We start from the raw sequence: 26,121 nt of genomic DNA on the forward strand, positions 1-26,121 counted from the left end.
TTACTATATGTTGCCTTCTCTTTCTGTATGTTCTTGCATGAGTATCTCATACTGTTAGATCATTTAACAAAGAATATCAGGTAAGAAAGCTAGATAAAGTAGAAACTAAAGGCAATTAAAAATGCATTTGCTGCATAAAGTGAGAACTGTACCTAGCCAAAATGCAGAAATGTGCTTTCTACCTTAGTCAGATTCATGGCAAGTAAAATGAAGCTTTATGGTGGAAATGTCACTTGGCCAGAGTAAGGATGAATGAACCAAAGAGATAGCAGAGTCTGACAGTTTTGGCCCTGAATTTCTTAATATAAGACCAATCAGTTCTTTCTCAAACACTGTGTTAGACTTCTGCCTATCACCTGGATCCTGGAATAACTTCAAGGCAGTGCTGCCCACTGCTTGCAGATGGGAAATAGGAAAGTCATCATGTATACTGAAAACAATCCAGCCCTTTGAACTTGCAGCTTTTATACCTTCTACAAATTTCTTACGGGAACACAAATATGCTCTCAGTTTGGTTTGGGCCTGATCAGGACTGGAATTTGGGGGGTGAGGAGAAGGAAGGAAGGAAAAAATGCAATTATACCCCTTGATTTGATGTTAAACCAGTGACATTTTAAAGGTAACCAGGCTGGCAGTTGCCAGCCTGTTCACTCTGAGGCAGAAGCTCCACAGTGAAGGTCACTGTGCTGGAAGAAATGTGAACATTTTAGCATCTCTCTCTCTCTTGCTTTTTTTGGTTTCTTTACATCCAATATTCGCTTCTGCCCCTCACCTATTTTCTAAAGATAATGCAGTTTTCAGAAGCCAGTCAGCATGCCATCAGTATATTCAGGTTCCTGGGAGGCACCCTGAGCTCCAGAGTTTGCCTGAATGCTGCCTGCGACAGCACTGCTTGCTCCACCACAAGAGCCGAGGGCCAGGACTGCTCTCCACGTTCACAGGAGTCATTTCCAAAAGCATTTACTTTCTATTAGTAGGAGCAAAACCGGCCCCTGTGCCTATGCAAACATGTCAGCCTAATGAGAAAAATGAGGGAAAAAAACCCTGACAAAAATCTAAGAATAGGGTGTTGAACAGGACTTAATTCTGCCAGAGGATTTAGGGCAGAGATGAACGTTGCTTAAATATGGTAGGAATACTGCGTCACATCAAGTATGTTACAGCGCTCTTACACCAACTCATAGTAAATGTCTCATCACATATGCTTTGTGATGGAAATTGGATATTTTTGCAGCTTTCTCCTTTTCAAAGGTGACCTGCACTGTTTTAATTTCTGAATGGATTAACTCCAAACAGCAGGGTATGAATTAAAGGCTCCTCAAGCAGCCATTAGAAAGTATTTTGGTTATTCAAATAATGGAGTTGCTAGTGATTTAAAAAAATTACAGGGAGAAATGTTCTTAAATGTCATCAGCTACACAGTGCTGGAGTCGCTTAGGGGATTTCATGAGTTGCTATAAAACATGGTCCAGCAACAGCAAAAGCAGTCTGCCATTACCAGTCCTGTAAGTCTCAGTGTCTGCTTAAAGCACCAGATACTACTCCGCTGTCCAGCACTATCACCCCCTGAGGTCAGCGATGCTCCTCAAAGGAGGATTAGGGCTAATGGTGGAATATGAGAACGAGACTAAAATAACAAAGACAACTGTCCCTTCAGGAGGGATTCTGCTGGTTTCGTCCAGTGGTCCCTTCAGACTCCTTCTGGCTTCCCTGGAAAAGGTGCTCAGGAGCCAGGAAAGGGACTTCAGAGCTTCTCCCTGCCACCATCTCCTCGGGGATGGCTTAGGGATGAAGTCACGTGGATAAAGTGACAACGAGTCCAGAGCAAATGCTCCTGTGTTTTGGCTTATGCTACAGCAGAGACAATCTTCTCTAGTAAAATCTGATTTGGAAGTGGGAAGCTATGGAAATGCCATAGGATTTCTCCAGAAAAACAACAAATTTCAGTTTTCCTAGGTGTAGAATATTGTTACCTATCTGCCACACAGCTTAATGTAATATCTGAGTGATAGTTACAGCAAAAAAATATGGTCTTCAACGAAATACAGCCTTTACTTTAAGCACCTGAATAGTTTCCCTGATTTCACTGAGGATCGCTGGTGTGGGTGATCCTGCAGAATCAGCAACTGCAAAGGGAGCTTCTTCCTGTGACACTCGTGCCGTTCATGACCTGTTTGGGGTATGAGTGCAGGCAGGTGACAGCTTCTGCGCTGCAGAAGTCCTTTTGCTGGCAGGACTGAATCAATAAATGACTTCAGATGTTGTTATGATCCTAAGAGCAAAATGATTTGCACAGAGTACTTGCTGGAGTACAATAGACCCCCATTACAATTTTAGTAGAAGAGAAGAACATAAAAAGAGTCTTGTTATTACTGTAACTTAAGACTGAAAAACACACTTGTGTTCCTAATTCCTTACTTTAATTGAATACGAAGATATCGGCGCTTCAGTGTTCAGCTACTACATATAAAATCAAATTTGGTGGGTAGTAAATACAGTAGAACTGAAGGTTTAATGCTATAAATCGAGGGACACATTCAAGATAAAACTGTCGTCACTTCAGCAACACTATTACTACGATAACAACCTTAGATTTATTGAAACAGAACTAAGTTTAAATGCATTTACCTCTCCTTTTCATTTTTATTACTTATTTTTTATATCCAAGAAACAAAACTCACTTAACATGAACTGAGTATTTTTACATTCCAAGCCTTTATAAATTTTCACAATGCTGCAATTTCAGAAGAAATTTTTAAACATCAATTTTAATAAAAACTTAAGTAAAAGTTTTTCAAATATGATCTGTCACTAGTAATTTGAAATGAAAAATACTTCTGTTTTGATTCTGTTTATTCATTAGGAGTTTTTTAATCAATCCCGCTGCAGAGGGCACAAAGTTGTGGAATTGTCTCACTAGCGGAGGACCCAGCTGGCCCATTCTTGGGATTTGACTGGAAGACTCTTGCTGCTGAGCAGAGTGGCTGCTGACTTACTTCCTCAGGTATGTCCATCATGATTGCCTTTCCCTGCCTTCACATGCCTGGTAGGTGAAGCACCACGCGGGGACTCTGGCAAGGTGGTCATAAAAGTCACTGCAGTGCTACGTGGCTTAAGGCCATGTGCGAAAAGAAATAATGATGCTTACTTACCGCGTGAAGCACATTGAGCTTTTGGGTAGAAAAGCAAAGCTATTAGACTGTTTGATTAAATGGTGTTTAATAGTTATTACAATAAAAGCTTTTATGATTGGCGGGGGCTGACTCCACCTGCCCAGGGAACCGGGCTCTGCCTGCTGGCAGGATTTAGGCTCCCAGGAAAGACTACAGAGAAAGGCACGGAGGTGCTCTTAAGGCAAGTTGTCACAGACCTGCCAGAGGACTATTGCAGGATTTAAATCATGATATGATCAGTAGGAATGGCTGAAAACGCTCTGAAGAAAAATCTTTCCAACAGGAAATACTGATTTGATGGAGTTTCAGTATTCTTCAGGATCGCCTGAATTTTACTTAAACTTCCTGGTGGAAACCATGTGGGCAGGTTTTCCCAGCAGGGAGCCAGCAGCTGGCAGGGCCCAAGCCTTCAGCTCCAGCAGTGTGGCCAGGCAGGGAGCTAGCTGGGAAGTTAGGTACTAGCACCCATTTAAAAATGGTTCCGATTTAGTTATTCAAAAAGTGAATGTTTCTAAATAATTTGTACCATACAAATCTTCATGCATCCAGCTTTGCATTCTGATACAGAATGAAACCATTAAAAATATAAAGGAAATTTTCAGCAGATCATAAATTACACTTTCCATGCCATCCCAGTGATCAAACGAAGTTGTGGCTGAATAAAATGGGGACTTTTAGTGGAATTTCAGGGGGAAAAAAGGCAAAGATTTTAGAAAGGCACCTCAAATTTATTAAAATACAGCTCCCTCACATTACTTACTGAAAAAATCAAACTCTGCTTGTGACTGTAACTCACTGCAATGACTTTTCAGACTTCGCTTTCACGTGCTTCTATTTTTTAATTGGGATATTTGCCTGAGAAACAGCTGATCCCCAGAAACATTTTATGCTACTGTATTCTAGATCAATAGTGGTCGGGTTTTTTTCTTACTGTATTTTAACAAGTACCAAACACAGTGAGTTTGGAAGCCTGACAGCAACCGAACCATCACCCCTGGGCACGCACCCCAGGAGGAGACCCGGGCTTGGATGGGGATGCCGGCAAACGTGGCCAGCCCCTGGCTCTGCACAGCCGCTTGGGGAACGAGCCCGGGTCGCGCACCGCGGAGGCTGACGCGGAGCCCAGGGCGCGGGGAACACCGCGGCGGCGGCGGGGCTGGAGGGGATGGGGAGGCGGGCGGGAGGGAGCGCAGGGAGGGAGCGCGGCCGCGGCGCGCTGCTGGGGGGGGCGGGCAGGCGGGGCCTCCCGCTGTGGGCGGAGCGGTGCGCGGCCGCGGAGGCGGGGGCCGGCCGGAGGGGGCAGCTGCGGTCGGGGCCGCTCGGCGCCCGGGCGGGGAGAGGCGGGCTCGGCCGTGCCGCCGCCCGTGCAGGGGCAGAGCCCGGGCCGCCACGGGCGCTCCCCCGGCTGAGGGAGAGGCGGCTCGTCCCCGCCGCCTTGCTGGACCTTCCTGCGGGCTCCGGGAGCGGCTGCTCACTGTGATGGGTCTCGGCGGGCAGCCCGGCCTCGCCTCCTCGCCCGCGGACAGCAGGAGCCCGCACTGGGCGCAGGGCAGTTGAGTCCCGCTCGCGGCGGACCGAAGAACCGGGACGAGGTTTCTTGCTTCATTCCCAGGAACGTCCCTTCCACCTGCGAGCGAGTTTGAGCAGCCGGCTGTGGATTTTATATTCGCTTCCCCGCAAAGCAAGGTTAGTCGGGCGGCTTTGGCTTTTTGGGAAGGAGCCCGGCCCCGGCCCCGCTGTGTGCGATGGATTGAGGCGTGCCCGGCTGCGCCCCGAGCCCGGCCCCCGCCCGCAGCCCACATCGATGCGATGGAAAATCGGGGGCTCTTCTGCACCCTCTGTTACCTGATGTTCAACGCGCCTCTGCTCTTCATCGTCACCGGTGAGTAGGAAACTTCTGCCTCTTCCCGCGGTGAGCCGCCGCTCCGGACACAACTTGCTGCCGGGGACCGGCGGGGCTCGGGGGCCGGCGGGGCTCGCCGCCCTGTCCGCAGCTGAGCTCTGGCCGCTCCGCTCCCGCCGGCAGCTGCTCCCAGTGCCGCCCTCCCCGCCGCTGTTCCCGTGGCAGTTGGTGGCGGGGGCAGGGACGCTGCCCGGGGGGGTTGCAGAACAAGGTGGCACTGTTGCGGCCGCAGCTGCCGGCAGCGCGACTCGGCGCCTCCCAGGCAGCGGCGCGGAGCGGGGCGCAGCGGGCGCGCAGCCCGGGACAGTTCCCGCGCTGGATCTGGGGGAGGAGGGGGCAGCGGGGCACTGGTGCCCCTGTATCCAGCCGAGGGCTTTCTCGGGAGGACGAGAGCTTTTAAGGCCCTCTTCAAACTTTCCCTTTCCGCTGGAGCCGCGGCCCCCGGCTGCAGGGTGGCGGGGACCGGCTCGGCCCTGCCCCGGGGTGCGCAGTGCCGATGCTCTGCTTATCCTGCGGTCACCGGCCTACAGGAGAGCCGTGTCTCGGTCAGTGCTTAGCTCTGGAGCTGAAGCAGCTCACGGTGCACTGAAAAGGACTGATCTTGTCTTTTAATCTCTCCCGTTAACCAGCCCTTGTAACTCTGTCTTCCCCTCTCAGCTACGTTTACTGAAGTTCCCAAAGATGTGACTGTTAGGGAGGGAGATGATATTGAGATGCCTTGTGCTTTCCGAGCCAGCGGATCCACCTCTTACTCCTTGGAAATCCAGTGGTGGTATCTTAAAGAACCAGCCAGAGAACTTGCACACGAATTAGCCATCAGTGTCCCCGGCAGCAGGAGCAAGGTAATACAGTGCTACGGAGATACGTCTCTTCCTGGAGTGCAACATGCTCAGAGGGTGATCAGAATAAGCCCGGCAGCCCCAGAGAGGAGAGTTGCTTCCTCTACCCAGTGCCAGCGAGCAGTTGGAAGCACCAGCGTCCCCAGGCCCTCCCTGGGACGGAGGAGGACAGGGCATGCACCATGGGGGACTTCACCTCAGGAAAAACTGCCACTGCTTTAGGGATTGTAAATTGAAAATTATAAATGTTCCACCGTAAAATCAGCAGCAAGGACCCAAGAGAGGCAGTCAAAAATAGCTGTAGTATGAATTGGGGACAAGCAAAACCCAGTGCTTCTGTGGGCTGAGCTAGGAACCGTTGTAAAAGGGGGGAGACTTTGTGTGCTCACTGATAGAGCAGAGAGAGCCATGAGGGATACACCTCTCTGTTGGTATGTTAAGTACATATCAGCCTGAATCTGCATACACAAATGCACACAGTTTCTTGGGGTGCATGTACACACTTGTGTCCGTATCTGGAGCTCAGCAAGACATTTTCAGACAGTCGGATGTAGTATTTAAAATGCATGAAGCAGAGTTGAATCTTACATGTCCTTTCCCCTCCCCCCAGCAAGCCTCCTGGCGTGAGGGCAGGCTCTAGTCTAAATTTTTCAGCTGCATTTTCCCAGCATAAGCCAGTTCACTCTGCAGCCTTCCCCCGGTGCAGGACACTGTGCTGGTGCCAAACGGGGCTGTACAAAGAGTGGGGTAAAGCAGGACTTGCAGCCCTGCAGCGTGGGGCACATCATCCTCTCCAGCCCCCCCAGCCCCTGTGCCGGCAGGGTGGCCCGCGGCAGCCTCTGTGCTTGTGCCAGCTCCCCTCTCTGTGGCACGCTTGTTTTCCTGCAGAGCTCAAATAGAGATGCAAAGCATATAGACACTGAGCTAATGTGATGCCGCCTAGCTGGGGAAAGTGTAAGTCAGTTGTCAGACAGGGAAATAAATCGCTTGGATTTAAATGTCTTCTTTAACCTTATATAAAAACTGTGAGTTGCTTTTACAATAAATGATGACAGGGCATGCCTGGAGAATGATGACCGTCTCCCTGGGAGGCACATTGGTGTGATCTGAGGCATCACTTAGGTTTACAGTAGTTGGCTGGAGACAAAAAAAATAACCAAGTACGAAATCTGCTGAGCAATACTTGCTCCCAGGACGTTTCAGGACCGAAGCTCTGCCCTGAGCAGTGTGGGATCCAGCCTGCCCAAGCACTTTACTGCTGGCTAATGCTGCTGGGAAAGCATCTTCCCCGTGTTTGTCAGTGAGTGTGAGCAGCACAGCGTGCAACAAGCAGTCCCTTGGCTGCTGTTCCCACCCTTGGGGAAGGCAGTGCTTCTGTGGGCACCACTGGAGCTTTACCAAACCAGTCCCCCCAGCTGAGCACTGGTTTGCTGCCTTCCCTGTCGCCTGGGGAACTCCTCTGCCCCCCCCCCCCGCCACACACGGGCTGTGTGAATGGCAAGCGGAGGAAGTTGCTTCTGTCCGTGTCCTGTTCTTGCGCTGGGGTGGGAATACGAGCATCTTGTTGATGTGCAGGCACAGCTGAGTCTAATCTCCCCTTTTTTCGTTCTTTTAGGTAACGAATAAGGATGCAACCAAAATCAGCGTAAGTGCAGCTCGAGCTGGGTGGTGTACACCCCTCCTCCCACACGCGTGGGGTTTACTGCATGCCCCCCTCCTTTGCTGACACACGAATGCAGCTGGTCTCGCTGGCAGCCCCGCTCCTGCAGCACGGCAGGAGCGTGGCACAGTTCCCCGTCTCAGTGTGTCGTGGCTCGGTCGAAACATTCCTGTCTGTTGCTGGTTTAGCAGTCACGTCTCATTCCTTGTAAACTGAGAGGAGGTGATGCTTGCCTCGCAGCCCTTCCTTAGCCACGTTTGAAAAGGACTCTGGGCCAGAAGAGGAGAGAAGTTGGCTTTTTTCCCTGCCCTCCGCAAACCCCACTCGCCTGTGGCGACCCGACTCTCTCCCTGTCCTTGCAGGAAACGAGCCCCTTTCCCGCTGCTGCGGGCCCGAGGTTGCATCTGCCCCGGCTGGGGCCGTTCCCTCCCTCCCACCCCCAGCAGGGCTCGGCCCCCTGCAGCCACCCCCGGGGTGCGGGGCTTTTCCCCCCGTGTCGGGGTGGGGGCGGTTCGTGCGGGCTGGAGGCTGTCCGGCCCTGGGCTCCGTGCGGGACTGGGCGGGGGGAGCGGGGACCCCCAGGCTGGGGGCAGGCACGCGGGGGGGTGGCGAGGGATGCGTGGGAATGATGGGGCTGGTTCTGGATCGCCCCTGGGGACCCCGAAATGGGGCTTAACAGCGAGGTGCTGGGTTTAAGCGTCCGCTGCGCTCCACCTGGGGGCGGGGGGGGCGGAATTAGCCCAGGCTGGGTGATCTTGACAGCAAGACGCGTACGCGGGGTGGGAGCGGGCTGTGCCGAGGAGGGCGGGGGGGGAAGGGAAAGCGGCGGGACCGGCGGCCGCTGCTGAGGCGGCGCCCGGCGGTGCGCTCTCTTGCAGACGGTCCGCGTCCAGGGCAACGACATCTCGCACCGGCTGCGGCTCTCGGGCGTGCGGCGGCAGGACGAGGGCGTCTACCAGTGCCGCGTGGCGGACTACAGCGACGACGAGACGCAGGAGCACCGGGCCCAGGCGCTGCTGCGCGTCCTCTCCCGCTTCGCGCCGCCCGACGTGCAGGCGGCCGAGGCGGTCTCGCACATCCAGAGCGGCGCGGCCCCGCGCCGACACGGCGCCGCCGCCCGGCCCACGCCGCCGCCCGACCCCGGCAAGCGCCCGCCGCCGCCGCCGCCCCCGGCCGAGGGGGGCACAGCCACCGCCGCCGCCGCCGCGGGCTCCTCGGCCTCGCCGCCGCCCGGACAGGCCGCCATCCTCCGCCAGCAGCACGGGTCAGGTAGGGCGGGGGGCGCCCCTCTCCCCGGCCGGCCTCGGCCCCCCCGGGTGCCGCCACGGGGGTGTCATGGGCGGGGCTGTCGCTGCCGCGCCGACGTTAAATAATTGCACCCGAGTCTGTTAGTAAACGGACCGGCCTTAGCCCAAAAGCCGGTGCATGGCGGCCCTGCACAGGGCGCGGGGCTGGGGAGGTGGGGCTGAGCGAGGCTGGCAGCCCTTCCTTGGGGAGGTGCCGGGGGAGGCCCCGCTTCCAGAGTCCCCCGTGCAGCTTTTCGGACGTGGCGTTTTAGACGGCAGCTGGAGCCTCAAGCGAGCGAAATGCCGTGGCTGCTCTGCGGCAGCGTCAGCCAGGGAGCGGTTACAGGGGCTGGTCGCCTCGGGCAAGCTCGGGCCCGTGCGGAGCAGGGTGCGGGTCCGGAGGGAAATGCCAATTGCTGTGCAATGAGCTCCCCGTCGAAGTACTGGCAGGGTGAGAATTGGAGATACTACGCTCTGTAATGGTTTGCAAATGCAAACATCGTGCTAATACTGATTGTCTGTCAGTTAACGGTGTATTCAGTTATGAATGCCACATTACCATATTACTGCTAGCCTGAGAAGGCCGTTGTAAACCTTTATTTACACTAATGACAGCAAAGTCTGGGACAGAGAACACAGTCTTAAATCTGCATTGCAAAGGTTTTTCTAACTTCAAAGGTGTGGTGCTGCTCTGGCTGGGCCTTAGCTCCACTCTCAGCCTCTGTCAGTTAGCTAATGTTGAACAGAACTTGTTGCCAAGTTATCTGTGGAAGAGGGGAAACAATTTTATGCGACTGACTGTGCAGGGAAAGCCCTGAGCTCCCCTCTCTGCCGAGTCTCTTCTGACGCAGATTGATAATCCTCAGGCAGGAATGTTCACACTTCTTCCTGCTACCTCTTCACACTTCTAGGGCAAACGGTTGCAGGTTTTGGCTCACAGTAATGGAAATCAGTTGTATGTGGGTCACTGTGACCTGCTGGTGCTTTACAGGTGCTGTGGTTTATCTGGCTACTACCTTTTGCTGTTTTCTGAATAACTGAGTTTCTTTCTCATGTAGAAATAAGTGTGAAAACTAGGTTTTACTCCTTGTCCTTCCTAAGACTTAAGCTGGCTGTTCATCGATGTCTAGTGGAAGACAAAGTGATGATTCCTGAGGCCTAACTGCAGGTGCCTGTGGGCATATAAAAAAAGTTGTTTGCTTTTGCTGAATTCACTGACCGCAAGAAATTAAACCGAACACTGTAATGCTCACGATCTGTCCTTTCCTGTTGGAAAGATCTGCTTTCCTCCTAGGAGCCCAGGGCTGGTGGTTGGTTTTGCATTTCCTCATTCCACTCCCCCACGGTGAGAATACTTGCAATGTTTTCTACGCCGACAATAAAAGTTGAGTTTAGGATTTACAGCACTGTGCGCTCTGCCTACTGAAGCCAGAGCTTATGTGGTGCATGTGAACTGAAAACAGGACGATGGAAGTGCAGTGGGCTCAGCTCCATCTCAACAGATGGATGTGAGTGTGTGACACCAAGAGAGCATGTCACATATGTCTGTTAGGGCAAGACCCCCTGCCCAGATCATCTAAACTGCTGTCTATCCTGATTTTTGACATGTCTGTGGTTTGGGGATGTGGCACTGCTGCATCATTTCTAGGCTGGATTAAATTCTGAAAATAAACTATAAGCATTGTGGCCAAAAGTGGAGATAACGGAATGATTTACATCAGTGAAAAGAGTAGTGGAATGCAGGAAAATATTTTGTGGGGATCTCCAGATGGAGACTGATGCTAAGAGGGCTACAAAATAGACTAAACTGAAATCTCCTGTTGTGACATCTCTCCTGTGCACACTGGTATCTGTGAACAGTGCCACTCCGTGGCAGCTTCCATTCTGGGAGAAAGCGTAGAGAGCGCAGGACTCCTGTTCTTGCTCATAGTACTGACTTAATATTGTACTGACTTTGTATTTTGGTATGGTCCTCTATAAAAATAACATCTTTTTACTCTGCTTGAATCAAGACCCCTTGAATAACAGACTTCTACACATGTAATTTCCATACATGTGGCAGCTTGGAGCTGCCTATCAGCCACAGCATGGCTCAGATTAGCAGCTGAAAGACTGGGCCCTCGAAGTTCCTGATTCTGGACCAGAACTGTCTGAAACTTGTCACCATGAAATGTCTCTTTGGTTGCTTTTGTGAAGCAGATTGCTGGTTGCCATCCCAGCCCCCATCACCAGTGTATTTCAGAAAGACTGTCTGTGCCAGGCACTTGGTTTGGAGCAGAGAGAGACAGCTTGGTGTAGAGGCAAGAAATGGATTTACCTCCCCTAGACGTGAAGTGTTGCTCCCTACCCAGAATAAAGACACGTGCATAAAATACTAACATGGAAGTCGGCGTGATGAGAACTTGCGGGGATATCGCTTGCTTTTGTGAGGAAATAGAAGATTCAGGTCTCCAGTGCTGTCACTCAGGTTGGATAAGCACTAAACTTTCTTCAGAATGTCTTAAAAGAAAATTACATCCTTAAGCTTCAGAGTTTCCTATTTGTATGTTAGAATGGTGTTCTTTAGAGCTATTTTAGGTACAGTAATTGTTGTCAGTAAAGGATGCAGTCTCTATATAGGAAATACTTTTTTTTTCCCCTCTTTTTTTACCTCTGGAAACTAGAAGCCCTGTTTTGAGTCCACTCCCTTAAGGCAGTGTCATAGCTGGGTTTTGACACAGTAGGGCTGTCAAATCAAACTAAATCTTTGTTCACATAGGTGTATAAGACTGCAGGATCCAACGCTCTATTGCTGTATGAGTTACATATATGTATAGTAGCATAATACGTATGCTTTGTTATCCTATTTTGAGCTCTGTGACACACATACAGATAAGTACTTGCACCAAATCTGTGTGCAATAATTGAATCATCTAATGTATTTGCTCTCAAAAGTCTTTAGCGTTTGTCAGTCTTTTCATTGTACACAGGGATATTTCCTCTGTATAAAAGCATAAATGTGCTTAAACAATGGATTTGCCATCAGTGATTAAGAAACATTCTCATTTAATACACTGGAGAGCTCTGCCTAAAAGCTGATGGCATGGCACTAGCCACAGTGTCCTGCATGAATTGGGTTCTAATCCTATTTTCCTTGCAATAAAAGTCTTCCCAATATGTTCAGTGTAGTAAGATCGGGCCTCTATGTGCTTGTACTCCAATAAATGTGATTATAGATCAAATGCTGCTTTCAGATGTGCCTGCAGGGCTCTTGTTGACTTCAGTTGGAGTCCCAGTCACGCACCGTGGAAAAATGTGATTCTTTACATCTTCTAGTTGAACTGAAACAAACTTATTAGAATAAATGTGTGTCTTACTGAGATTCTCTACAGAGCATAGAGTCTCATCTGACAAACTAGGTATAAATAGAAAAGCCATAGTTTTGGACATGTCATCTGAAATTGTATTTGGTAGAAATTTGTGATCAGCATTATAGTATATAAGGGAATAGATCTAGTGTAAAAGAAAAGTTGCCCAATATGCCAGAAATATTAGCTACTCAAACAGAATTTTATCTGTAACGTTTAAACTACCATATAAAAGCTTAGTGCTGTGGTCTCACGAGAGTCAAAAAGATTACTGCTTGTCTGCTGGTAAGGTAGATGGAAGTGGAAACTCAGAAGATGTTACTTAGGCTGCAAGGAGGTAAAGATCTGCTAGTAAGATCATTGGCTTTAATACTATCAGAGAAGGAGTTGTCCATATGCTTCTAAATGAAAATCATATTTAGCTTTCAGTTTAAATACTTACATGCAGGTGGAATCTTTTGCTGGAAAGGTAAAGGAAAAAAATCATGGAGAGCAAGTGAAAGAGTGCGTATAGTATTAACGTGTTTGGAAGTGTTCCTAGTTTTTACTGGGTAAGTAGGGGGGATGTAGGAACATCAGTGAGTAAGACACGCAGTGTCTCTGTCCCAGAAAGTTTGTAGTCCAAATGTGTGAGATGGGCAAATGGCAGGAAGAGCGATGACCCACTTTGCTGAGAGTGTGGCGGCTGTGAAATTAGGTAGGAAAACTTAATTTCCGATCTCTTAAGTCCAGTGCCTTAGTCGTGAGACTAACTTTGTCATCTGACAGGTGAAGTAATAAACAAGGATCTTCATACTGACCTCTGGAAGGCAAATTTGGCTGTATCGTATCCTACCAAACTGTCTCCAAAATGAGTGCCTGTGTATTGGCTTGGGGGCAATTTTTAGTTTAACTTCTGAGCAGAATGTAGATCAGACACTGCAGCTTCCAAATTCCCTTTTATTTGTTTGATCTCTAGCCTCAAAGCTCTGAAGTGAAAGCTTTAAATAAAATAAACAAAGATGGGAGTGTGAAACAAGAAACTGTGCTTCATTATGCCTAGAGTGCTCTAGGAAGGACACAGACAGACTCATGTGTTATGCAGAGTTGCAGTGTTCACAGCAGGAAGAAAATAAGTCTTCTCTACACGCCTATCCCCCTCTCCCCCCCACAAAGCCTTTTATATCTGAGGCAGAAGGAAGTCTGCTTGTGGGCTACATGGCCTGAGATAATAAAGCACCAGGTCCCAATTCTGCAGTCTCTGTGCATGTGCAGCTCCCAGTGATGCTCGTAAGGGCAGTACATGCACAAAGTCAAGCTGTGGCAACCTACCTTGAGGCGGGACACCACGTGGGAGAGTGTTAGATCTCCATCGTGCACTGGGAAGGAAAAGGTATTTTTTTGCAGCTTAGAGACAGGAAAGTAAATGAACACAGTGTCTTCTTGAGTGTAACAAGCTGTGGCTGGTTAGAGGGCCTCTGTTTGAAGTGGCTGTGGTTGAGTTTGGATTAACCTTGTGTAAGGGTTTGGGTCTAGGGCTCTCCTGGCTTTGTCTGAATTTGAATGACTCTGCATGCTAGTTTGAGAAACAGCACGTGAAGCTCGTTTATCTTTGGTAGATGAACATTACACAAAATAGCAAGAAAGGAGGGTCTGTGTTGCTGTTCAGCTTAGGCTCCCTACCCTTCCAACGCGGTAATGTCTGGGTCTACTTCATTCCCCCTATGTTTTTTATGAGACCATATATGAGCTCACATTCTGTTGTTATTTGTAGTTAAATGCAACCTGGGTCACATCACATTTTCCTTTACATTAAATAAAGTAGCAAGACAGAGGCCATAACTAAATTATCAGGCTGACCTCCTAAATGTCACTGGATAATAAACATGCAAAAAGAATTCTCATTAAATACACATCACTAGCACTTTAATATCTAGGCAAATTAGACTGCTTTGGGGACAAGTGAGGTCAAATATCTTCTTTTGTGTGTGTGTGTAATATGGATTAATTCTCAAACTGGACAAAAGCACGAACTGCAGTACCGTGTCACCTCATTACCTAGGGCAGAAACAAGCTGTGCCAGGGTGGTTTTGTACTGTGGAAATGCAATTTATTTGAGTAACCTCCTTTCAGCGGTTCTTGCTTGTTCCCCGGAGGACAGACAAAACTGTACTAACCTATTCCACTAAAGCCTGTGCAGTGTCCTTGAAGAAATCTGAATATTATTTGAACGTCTTTAATATCTTCAAGTTATAGAGGAAAAAACGTTTTAAAAAAGTATTACTGAACACAATGAAAGGGGTATTCCAGGTCTTTCTAATGAAGGTGGAAGCTGTACCTAACGTTGGTCTAGATTTCTATACAAGGTTGATTCATTTGTGAGTGAAAATTAGAAATTTGTGTGAGGGAAGGCTGAGTGCACCCATGTGTCTTTCTGCATGAACAAACAGCATTTTGGGCAGGAATATACATATAGTGCTAGTTCTTTATGTACGGTTTCAATAGATACTTTGCAAAATGGAGTCTTAGTTTGCAGTACCAGCTAACTTCATCTGTGTATTTCAGAAGAGGCAGCTAATTGTTACACATTCCCCACCTCTGCTACACTGATGCAGCTTTACTGATGTACAAAGTAACACTCGAACTGTGTTGTGGATTATATGGGTCCGTAATATTTTAAGTGGTATACGTAGCAGTCATAGCAGAAAGAAATGTCAAGACAATCTTACTGGTGCTGGTTTTGAGAAGGATATTAATAGTGGTGGTCTGCAGTTGGAAAGCAACCATAAAGTAGGATCTGTCAGGAAATGAATCTTACAGTAGTCCTGTGAAGAAGGTGTTTCTTCTTTACATAACAGAGCCTGACGGGACTGTGCTGGTAATAAAAGGGGTTTGGTTTGGGTTTTGATTTAGCTTTGCTAAAGCAGTGAGAATGCTGGCAGGTTCACAGTTGCTGTTTACTATGTGTTTTTTAAAATTAGGTAATGGCAGAGCAGTCCCATATGTCAATAATAAACAGTTCAAGTAGGTTTGTATTGAAAAAAATGGGGTTGTCAGCAGAACGGTATTATTTGTCACAACAGCAGTTAACAACCGAGTATTTTATATTGCTAGGCTGTTATCAGTTGGGAGGCAATTTTATTAGCTGGAAAGAGCAGCAGTTTGGCAGAGCAGCAACTGTGCTCTGTGGAGAAGACAGTGTGATCGCAGTGCACAGATCGTTGTGCCACGGCTGGAGAAGGGAGCTGTGCTAACGAAGCTCACACAGGATGTCAAGTAGTTGCCATAATATCTGGTCGTACCTGGCATTTGCATGGTTGTGGCTAGGAAGCAGAGCAAACTTGCTGTGTGTGCTAGGAGCGGCTGCTAACTTCGACATGAGGCAGAGCACAGTTAGTAAGTTCTCTAGTGGACACTGTCTTTATGTCTGTCATTTTATTTGTTGTGTAAAATTCACCAAACTGGTATATTTAGAACTACTTTACAAATTTTAAAATCGGTGTTCTAATCTGAATCCTTCTCACGCCAGGGAGCTGGAGATTTCACATGTAAAGAGAGCACTGAGGAATATCCCGTGTCCAGTTTTTCTAAATAATCCCTTGCTGGTTTATTCTGTAAAGTTTTGCCTCCCTTAGATCTAAGGTACGGCAGTGTCTTTAGTTAGCTAATATCTAGCAGATCAATCACTGGAAAGGTCTGGAGGGTCTGTGTATCAGTGGGTCACTCCCAAAATGTTGCTGTTTGTTTACAGCAAAAATGTGATCCTTTCTTTATGTAAATGACAGGCTCTGCTTTTTTTCAGGCGCATACTCTCAATACAGCCATTTTCCTTGTGTCATTGTGTATTCTGCTAATGCACTTTGCTCTATTCTTTAAGTATGGACAGGATAGGGTTATTTTTCAAAGAAAAATCCTTAGATAATCTGCACTTGGATCTGCTTAACTTTAGTAATTCTGATTGGAGTGATAATTACAACTACACTGGCAGCTTGCTCTTAATCCTGATCATGTAAAAAATACTCTAAAATACAGTGAAGTGAGAACTACAGTGTCTTGTTCGTTACTTCTGGGTTGCAAATATTTACAGCTTTTATCAGTTATAGAATGTGAAATCTGTGGTTCTGTCCAGTGTGACTTTTATTGAAAGTCTTTTCCTAAAGAGTCAACATGGAATGGTGTGACCATATCTAGCTTGCCTGCTTTTTGCAGCATGGCTTTTACTTCTCCTGTTTATAATGAAAAACTTGAGAATATGGCCCAGACTCACTTCAAAGCTCAGTAGCTGAAACCCTGCTACCAGTATTCTTCATTGCCTCATGATTTGGGTAGTCTGAGTTGTTGTTTTTGCTAGTTGTGTGTATCAGTATGCTGTGGACGTACTCACATAGTAGTACTGAAGAAGGATGTGTAGGGCTGGATGCTCATTTACCACCTGAACTACCACTAATGTAGTTAGTTATATTTTGATATGTTTTAGTTCAAAATTCATTTTCCACCAAATCACATTACAAAGAATTTTGCAGGTCTCATTATTCAAGTGTCAGGGAGTGAATTAATGGTGCTTGGTTTTGCTAAGTTAGTTTTACATCATGGAACTGCAGAAAATTCTGGAAATGAAATCTGTAGTTGCATGTTTTGGATCTCTTTAAAAAGATACTTTGTGAGGAGAGATCATCTCACAGATACTAAAGCAGCAATCCATTTATGGGAATGTACTGCAAAGTGGAGACCAGCTGCAGGGCTCAGGAGAGACACTTGCTTTTTTAAATGCAGACCGATACAAAGAATTTTAGCTGAGTAATCTATATAGAATGAATGACTCTTTTCAAGTATTCAGGATACGTTCCTATTTTACATTGACACTGTCTATAGCAGTGTTTCCTTTTGGAGCTTCTTTTAAATTAGTGTTGATGTTTTCTTGAAGCATGTGCTGGTGTTTTCTTGAAGTTTTTCCTTGATTTCTCAAGAGTGGATATTTGGAGTGGTTGGGCGGTTTATCTGGCTGTCTCCAGTGTAGGACAGATCCCAAGAGCAGCCCCTCCAGGGCCCCGTTCCACGTGAAGCGGCTCACCTGCTGCTTTGCTGGGATTTTGGGGGGGCACCACCTTATCTCAATAGAGCAGTTTTCATAGTCAAATGTAGCATTTGGAAGAAGTGGAGTGAGGCTTTCAGTAAGACTGCTGGCTGCTCTGTACATCTTTGGCTACCACAGGAGGGAAGTGGGGATATTGAGGGAAAATGTACCAACTGTTCACTGTATTGCGTGTCCCTACTTCTTGTAACTTTAGTGGGAGATGAGTTTTCACAAGCCTATTGACAATGAAACTGCATATTTTTCTGGTAACCTAAAAAGGAGAAATATTTTTGATAAAGGTAGAAGTATTTCTTGCTCTGTACCTGATATGCACTTCCATACATTCATCAAATCCACTAGTTTAATGACCCCTCTTTCTGTTTGTTAGTAGCTGTATTTAATAAAAAAATGTCTTGCCACGCAGACCTGCAGCAACTGTCGAACTGGATCAGGTCAATTGTCCATCTAATCCTGTAGCTTATGTCTAATAATGTCCTTACAATCTGGGAGAAAAACGGAAGAGCCTTCACAGAGGATAATTGAGCACTTGACTGATTTGTGTACCATGTGCATGTTTGGGAGGGATTGTTGTCCTAATATTTTGAGAACAGTTTGTCCTTAATGAGTCTCAGTCGAAATGACCTCTAATGTGATCAGAAATCCACCTCAGTAATTGTAAGTGCCTTAAGAAACGTAGACCCAACTCCTCTACCAATTCCTGTGTTTGCCCTATCCCACAGGCACTCGCACAGATTGACTTCCAGCAAAGCACTGCAGTACTTTAGGAAATCAACACTGCAGAAGGAATCTTTTTCCTTTCTTAGAATTGTATTGGAACCAAACTTTTATTTCTGCATCATTTCCTTGCATGACTACAGCTCCCTCTCCTTGCCATCCAATTTCTTTGTTTTCTAATCTGTCCCTAACTATGTGATGTACGTGACCCATTTTTCATAGAGTATGCTAGAACAGGGACTTTACAATATTCAAGGGTGGTTAGCTATGTCATAGTTTTCTTTCTCAAAGTGGGGGTTAAGCATGTCAGTTGAAATGCTCAGGGAGCTAGAAGATGCCCCTTCTCAAGAAAACAAGGTTCCACTAGTCTCCTTACCACTGCTGTCATGCCTCTCAATATGCTGCAATTCCTCTGCCTTTCTGCTATGGTGTGGTTTACCTTATGCTGTGGTTTACCACAAAAACACCAGTCTTCTGTCCTAGATGGGCTTTTTCAGATGTCACATCAAGAACAATCAAAATTAAGAATGAGGCTGCTACAAAGAATTGAATTTTTCTCACATACACGTTCTTATTTTTTTACCTATGCTGGAAATTTGCATTGTGCTGTCCTGTATGCAGCCTCTGTAGAGTTATCACACTTTATATTCTACCTCACCTCTGTGTTCAGTCACCTGAGTTCAGCCCAACACATAGATAAGGGTACGGGCAAGTCAAACACAGTCATTTCAGGAGTGCTAAATACTCCAGATGCAAATGCAATCTTACTTGAAATACTAAAACCTGTTGAGTTTCCAAAATTAGGATAGGATTGGCTTTCAGTTACCCTTGTTATGTGGTATTTTGGCAATTCACTTCTAAATGCAGGCCTGAACATAGCAGTAGATATCTTAAGAGAGAAGGTGGACAAACGGTGAAACTCGGGTATATTCAAGGAGACCTAAAATGACAACACGGTTTCACAAAACTGGCCAATATCTTCTGGCCAGTAAAACGTTTCAGTTTCCTGCAGAGTTTGAGGCTACGGTGTGGATAAGGAAAGTGAAACATGGGCATTTTCAAGAAGGAAGTGGGGGCAATACTGATAGTTTCACCCAGCTGTGTGAGATTTACTCTCTTGACCTTAAAAACCTTGATGGCATGAATGAAGGAAGACAGCAGGATCAACTAGTTTATACCTGCATGGTTGTGTAGAAATAAATACATGTGCTGGCTTCTATGAGGCATTTTTTTGAGATAAGTTAAAGCTGTTCCAACATTCAGCAAATCATAAATAAAAATGCATAGTGGGTAGAAAACTAATTTTGTCATTGTGCCTTCTAGGCAGGTTCAGTGGTGAGCAGAGGCCATGCAGTTGCTTATAAATAGGTGGGAAGTCACCATTGCCAAAATTAGCAACACCAAAAGGCAGCTCAGGAGCTGTTTCTGGTTGTGCCTAGGCATGATGATCCACAGCCAGCTGAAAGCCAGGAGCAGTGGGGACCCCATAGTTTAGTATTTTTGCATAGATTTCCATAGTACCACATATTAACAGGAGCACCTCAGGTTACATGTAGTGCTCTGGGGTTTTGCTGAGAGAATGTGCTAAAGTTAGCACAGGCTCTGGATACACTTCTGCACAGCAGCCTGGAGAACTAGCGCTTGGTGAGGACTAGGAAGTTTAAGGCACCAGTTACAAGCCTTTAAAAAAACCCTGATAGCAAAAATGCAGTGTGTGGATTGTGCTGTAAGTACTGAAGAGTGGAAGAAGGATATATGTAGCTTATAAGATCATGTCTCAGACTGTGGAGTAATTCTAATGTGGTGTAGGTTATTATCTCTTCAGTTCAGTAAGTGTATAGTGACTTTAGTAATGGTGTCTTTTTAATTAAAAACTTCTAAGAAGCTCTTAGATCTGAAGTTTGGTAAATTCCCTTCAATTCAGTGGAAGTGCTCCAAATGTATGTCAGTGAGAGAGAATTTGTTTTATCTAGGAGGTTATTGCCTGTAATGATCCTTGACCAGCAACCCATATAAAACCCTATTTTTTCCATAGATACAACATAATAGGAGCAATTTCTCCAAGAGTATGTCTTGAGCACAGTCTAAAGTTTCTGGACTGAGAGAATAAATCAATCTATATGGTCAGTTTGATCCCTCACCTCTTAATGAAATGCCAGGTTTGAGAGTTTTAATTGAACATTGTTCTGTAAGGAAAACAGGCTGAGGCTAACAGGTCACTGCATAAAAGCCAGTACAGAGAAATGTCTCGTGATACTGCCAACCAGGGTCCCAGCTCCGTCATGAAGAGGCAGTCAGATTTCAGGTGTTATCTTTCAAGGAAAACAGGCTGCTGATGTCTTTCAGCTTTTTATTATATGGGCCACTGCATTTTACCACTATCTCAGAAAGAGACATCAAAGGACCTTTCAGATTTTTTCTAGGAAGAAAAATAGGAAACTTCTGGAAACTGTGGGTTTTCGCCATTGGTTAAATATAGCTTGTGAAAGAATCATCCCATTTTTTCCATGTGTTACAAGTCACTTCGTTAATTAATGTTTGTTTTCGATTGGATGAACTGTTTTAAGTCAAACTTTGATGAATGCTGGCACAAAACATTATTAAATAGAAAACTACAGTAAAACATTATTATGTTGTAAATTGAAAAGAAGGATGAGTGATGCCAGAGAGCAATTCACCATACACGAACAGAACGATTTGGTATTGTTCTGCTTAGGAGTAGACTTTCCCTTTTAGCCATGTGCATATAAATAATTTGAAAGCAAAATTGTAAATCTGTGTAGCAATAAATAAGCTTACAATAACAAAACATTAAAATATAAATTAAATGTTTTATTGTAAGCATCTGTAGTTTGTTGGTAACAGTGTACTCCTGATTTAAAGTCTCTGGATAGAAACTCTGTTCTCAAATCTGGGTCGATTGCATGGCCAGATCCTAGTGGTCAAGACCACATTCTATTTGGTTTATGTCTACAAATTTAGCTATTTGCTGAGCAAAAGTCAAGACTTCCACTACTGCAGTAAAAGTAGAATTGAGGACATTAAGTCCATCTTGTTTATAAACAATACTACCTACAATGAGAAGGGTTCGGGTTAGCTAAACAGGGAGAAGTTACTGGAAATTATACTTCCAGTCTGCTTATGGCAGAGGGAGGAGAATTCTGAAGTTCTGCGTATCTGCTTCTATTGCCTGAAGACTTAGAGCAGAATAACACTGAATCAGTATGAAAAAAGAAGCTGGTATTTGGTGTTCAGTAAGAATAACTGCTTTCAAATAATTTTTAAAAAAATTGTTTTAACTGATGAGTTTCCGTTAGCAGACTCTGAACTCATGTTCTAGTGTCAAATTAAGATGGTGAAGAATGTAAATTAAAAACAACAGCAATTTCTACAAGAGGAAAAGACAAAAATTTGGACTGTTGCATTCACAGTTCTGCATTGAGATTTAAACTAAAACTAGTGTGTAAAGGTAAAACGTGTAGGAGTGATTTTAGTAAGCAGGCACACAGCTACTGCACGGAGTTGTGACTAATACTGCTTTCCATTCAGAACAGAAACAATCCTAACCTGGTGTCCTTTGCAGCCCTTCAGTGTGATGGTTGTAAGAGCACTTGAGCTACAAGAGCCTGTTCCTCCAGGTTGAGTTCCTCAGCGTTTCCAGGGGGATTCCCCCCTTACACAAATTCAGCTTTCTTGTTGCATAACCGGCAGCGTCTCCTCAAACTCAAGTCCTGTTCATTGAAAGAATTGAGTTCAGCCCTGGCAGGGAAAAATGGGTTTTCACTACCCTCAGGTTTGAGCATAATAAATACCCGCGGCGGGCTCTTCACCGCAGTGGTGGGCAGGTGTGGAATGGACACAGACTGGGCACCTGTGAGCTGCGTGCAGCTGCCAGGAGAGTCGGCTGCTGCCGAGCTGTCCCTGCATCCCCGGGCACGGGGGGTGGCAACAGCACATGGGCACCATCCTGGGCTGGTGTTCTTGCAGCTGTGCCATGTCCCAGAAGTGAGAAGAGCCATCTGACAGCTTGGAAATGGGGATGTGCTCACTGGAGGTACGGGTCTGTTGTGCCAGTGACTGCAATTTGTGAATAAGCAGCCTGTCTTCAGATACCACATACCGTGTTAGGCTCAGAGACGGCAGAAAAGCGGGGGTTACCTTCAGCCTTCCCAGTCAGCAAGCTGTTTTCTCTTGCTGGTGTAGGTAGATTTGTTGTTAGGGTTTTATCCTTGCTAAAACTGTAGGATATAATGTATTTGTGAATTGCCTGTATATTTTTAAGGGAACCCAGGACCTGCTGGAGGAGGGAGGTCCCTGAGGCTGGGGAATGGCTGTCACAGCCCTGTTTGCTGGCAGAGAGGCTGAAGTCTGGCAGGGTTGGCATCGGCACAGGCAGGCCTCCCGCTGCCCTCACCCTCTCAGTGCAGGAAGGGGATTGCTTATCCTGCCTGCAGGTCTCCAGGGACAGACCCTCCTTGCACCTCGACTCTGCAGGGCTGCTTCCTGGGGCAGGGAAGGCGAGTCTGAGCGTGTGAGCTCCTGCATTGCTGCCTCAGAGCAGTGGGAACATTGGGGCTGGTGATGGTCTGTCCCATGTGCTGGCTGGGAACCTGAGCTTTAGCAGCTGTCATGCACTTTCCTGCACACACTTGTAATGTCTTTTTGAAAGAATTTAACAACTTATTCCTTTAGTTACCCGAGTTAATTGTGTCTGTTAATGATTTTCAACTTTAAAAGAAAAATCCTGTATTCATCTTAATGCCTTGCTGTTGCTACGTAGGCAGCCCTTAGCCACGTGTTTGTGCATGCAAGGATTTAATTAAAACCTTAATAACTAAATAATCTCCACACAGTCTAGGTGTCTATGAGATAGCACTATGGGGACATTTCTTGAGTTCCTCAATTGCACACCACATTACTATGAACCTTTTTTTGATATTGGAGATAATAATACTCTAGCTTTGCTGGTGAGGTGTATATATAGGCTAGGAGGCAGCCTGAACAGCGAGCCCAAGAGCAGTGGTTTGCTCAGGAACTGTTCGAGGTATTTCCCTTGATCACAGCTGAGAGTCACATCTCCTAGAGACCAATACTAAAGTATTTGCATTAGGGTGCCTGAAGTGAGTTTCCTAAATAGAAGTGGCCTGATTCCTTTTTCAGAGATACTGAACACAAAAACCTTTTTTTTAAAGCTTTAACACTTTGCAAAGTGGCTCTGACAGTCACTTTTCTGGGTGGCTGTCAGTATTTTGGGCACTGATTACTCCTGTACGAAGGGTGTTCAGCACTGATGAAGCCTCTCCCCGGGTGCCTCTGTGCACTCCAGCTGCAGGGCAAAGCTCTGGCTGGGCTCCTGCTTTTGCATTCACCCCTGCAGAAATGTCCCACGGCTGCATGAGCATCAGTCACGGGTGTGCAGCCCTGTGTTGTCATGTTACAGTGTTGGTGACAGCTGCACACGCTAGTCCATGTCATGGCTTTGGAAAGGTGTCGGACCCAAACCGCTGCGGCCCAGTCCAGCCTTGTTTGTGTGGGCTCGGCCGGGGCTTGGGGTGTGAAAGGCAGCAATCTCTTGTCCTGCAGCAACGGCGCAGGCTGCACCAGGACAGCAGAACTCCTCCATAGGAAGGGGCTGTTCTCGCCCTTGCCCGGCAGCAGAGCAGTGACGCGTTTCAGAGACGGAGCCACCCCAGCACCCCACGCCCTGCCTGCGTGTCCTGGCAGAGCGTGGCCAGAGGACCTTGGCCCTGTGGCTCAGCCCTCCCACACAAGGGAGAGGGCCTGGACTGTGGTGGTACACAGTAAATTCCTCCTTTTTGGTGAAAGTAACTAGGAAATAAACTGAACAAGTACCTTAGTGTAAGTAAGTGATACGAGGCAAGTGATTAGTGCTGCAGTTAGCTGCACTATGGACACGGATGCCACTTCTTGCTGTGAGCAAAGGCATCGGTGTCTTCCCCTGCCCAGAGAGCTGCGTCCTCCTGCTCCAGCCGTAAGGTTGCAGGCACCTGCTTTCCCTTGATGGCACATACATAACTACCCCTGCAGCCCCATACCCGCCGCATACACTTACCTCATAGAAGCAGGAGTGGTCTTGCTCTCCCTGAGTTTGGATGCAGTGACTGTAACAGATGTGTTCCACATATGACCTCTGTTTTTCTATAGCTCCTGTGCACATTTTTAATTTAAAATTCTGCTCTTTCCTATAAAAGGTAAAGAAGATGTCAAGGTCTCACTGTTCCCATTCCAAATGAAATGGGTTCATGTCCTGTTAATCAAGGAGTACAGCTGCAGCATTTGTCATTTCCCTTTAAAGTAATGGGTGGTTGATACCTGTCATTTCTCAAGAAACTATATACCAGATTAAGGTGTATTTATAGAAATCTCAATTGCTGGTAACTTGGCTGAAGCCAAGTTTAGGCATACCATTAGTAATGCATAATGAAATGACCTAAGTGGAGTTAGATTTGGGAGGGGGAAGAGAAAGCTATTTGAGTTGGATAGCTTGAGGATGCTGTTTTACTATTAAAATTAAGCTTCTGACCCCTGGCTCTGAAGTGATAAAAATAAATCTTCCTATATTTCTCTTCTGCATTTAATCTTCTATATTGGAAAAGATAAAGAATAAAATCTCCTTCTCTCCCTTGTCTCTTTCTTTTCTAGGTACAGGACCTATTTATGCTACAGACCCACTCCTATATATGTTCCTGTTAATACTCCATAAGCTTGTACATTTATTAGTAAACCACTGACAGACTACTTCCTCCACTCCTCCTCAGCCAAACAAAAAGGAACCTATTTAAAAACAGAACAAACCCCTGACAAAAAAATACCTACAGTTTTAAAGATGGACAGAAAGAGACTGAAGGAAGCATGATAAATCCTACATGAGGGGAAAAAACATATTTTTGGGGATGCCACAGAAAGTAAACCACATAGAATAATGCATCTAGTTTCCAGACTCTATGGTGTAAAGGCCTGCTCTGTGCATGGCACTTATGATTTCTCTATTTTAATGTAATATTTTTTCTTTTCTAAACCTTTCCTCTGACTCTTCATTTTGCACGAACTGTTGAGCAGTTACCTTTATGACAATATGTAAAGATGTTGGGTCAAAGCCCTTCCTAAGAAAGGAAATATTTTTAGTAGATTATTGTGTTTAGGTTTTTTGGATTTCCTTTTTCTTTTTTATTAAATTATTTCTTTTGGAGGCATTTTAATTAAAAAGGTACATCTTACCATAATTAATATTCACTGTCAATAATATTTATTTTTAAATGAAGATTGGAAACAAGGTAAGACATTTGTTTATAAACTGTATTGTATATTGCTGAATAACAGTTGAATAAAAAGATTTTGAAGTAAAGTTTTTACAGATGTGTGTGCCTTTCCCTGTGTCCTGAAGCTCCCTGAGAAGGCTTCATGGCTGTGTCTGTTCCCTACCTGGTCACAGCACAGAGAATTGAGGAAAGGTGCATCACAAACAGAACAAAATCGACATCAGTTATTTATTACACACCCCCGTGTATTTGCAAACCCCACAGTGGAATGTGCTGACAGCTAGTCACACAAGCTATAGCTGCATTTTCCTGTGTGGACACCAGTTATCTCTGGGCAGTTAATGCAAGATCTAGTCAGATGGACAGTGTGACAGCGTGGAGCACTCAAGGTAAGTTGCTTTGTTTTTTTCAAGGCCTCTTTGAAAAAAGATGAATCAACCAGTGGAAAATAAAAATTAATCAACCTGGAATGTCGTATTCCCCAGTTCTGATTCCAATATTTATTTAAAATATATTCAGATTTTTAAAATTACATAATTGTGTAATTTATCTTAGTGAGCTTTCCTCTAATGAAGCTTTTTACAGTAAATACAGCAGTTATTTTTCTGTTCCAAAGTGCTTGGTTTTTAAGTGAGATAATAGGATGACTTGGTAAAGAAACATGACCACCTCTAGCTGAATTTAGTGAAGTACTTTGAAATTTCCTATGTCTGACTGTGATTCTTATCCTTTCATTTGCGTAGCATTTTAGAAAGGACCTTAATTGTGGAAATGGTAAAGTGACAGCTACAGCACCAGCAGGACTCTCTCGGCAGAAGCTGTGGAGCCAAAGCAGGACGTGCCAT

The 26,121-nt window shown here is 46.0% G+C and overlaps 1 protein-coding gene and 1 long non-coding RNA gene across 6 annotated transcripts in view; one reads left to right on the plus strand and one right to left on the minus strand.

Annotated features, from left to right (window-relative positions):
- The first annotated feature begins 4,465 nt into the window (after positions 1 to 4,465).
- On the plus strand, positions 4,466 to 25,362 carry VSTM2B (V-set and transmembrane domain containing 2B). Its single transcript, XM_074881678.1, has 5 exons — positions 4,466 to 5,055; positions 5,734 to 5,918; positions 7,531 to 7,560; positions 8,454 to 8,844; positions 24,660 to 25,362. Exons 1-5 carry the CDS (start codon positions 4,983 to 4,985, stop codon positions 24,746 to 24,748), a joined length of 768 nt encoding a protein of 255 aa, XP_074737779.1. The 5' UTR covers positions 4,466 to 4,982; the 3' UTR covers positions 24,749 to 25,362.
- Positions 9,425 to 26,121, minus strand: part of LOC141948802 (uncharacterized) — a 59,498-nt gene continuing 42,801 nt past the window's right edge. For 4 of the 5 annotated variants that reach the window (XR_012630558.1, XR_012630557.1, XR_012630555.1 and 1 more), the window contains 2 exons: positions 24,070 to 24,199; positions 21,525 to 21,727 (listed from right to left, as the gene is read on the minus strand). This is a non-coding gene — a long non-coding RNA (uncharacterized LOC141948802). Of the gene's footprint in view, positions 9,626 to 21,524; positions 21,728 to 24,069; positions 24,200 to 26,121 lie in introns of those variants that run through there. The other variant, XR_012630556.1, reaches the window with a different exon arrangement.

This window comes from Strix uralensis, chromosome 12 (genome assembly GCF_047716275.1).
Source record: "Strix uralensis isolate ZFMK-TIS-50842 chromosome 12, bStrUra1, whole genome shotgun sequence".
Lineage (NCBI taxonomy): Eukaryota > Metazoa > Chordata > Aves > Strigiformes > Strigidae > Strix > Strix uralensis.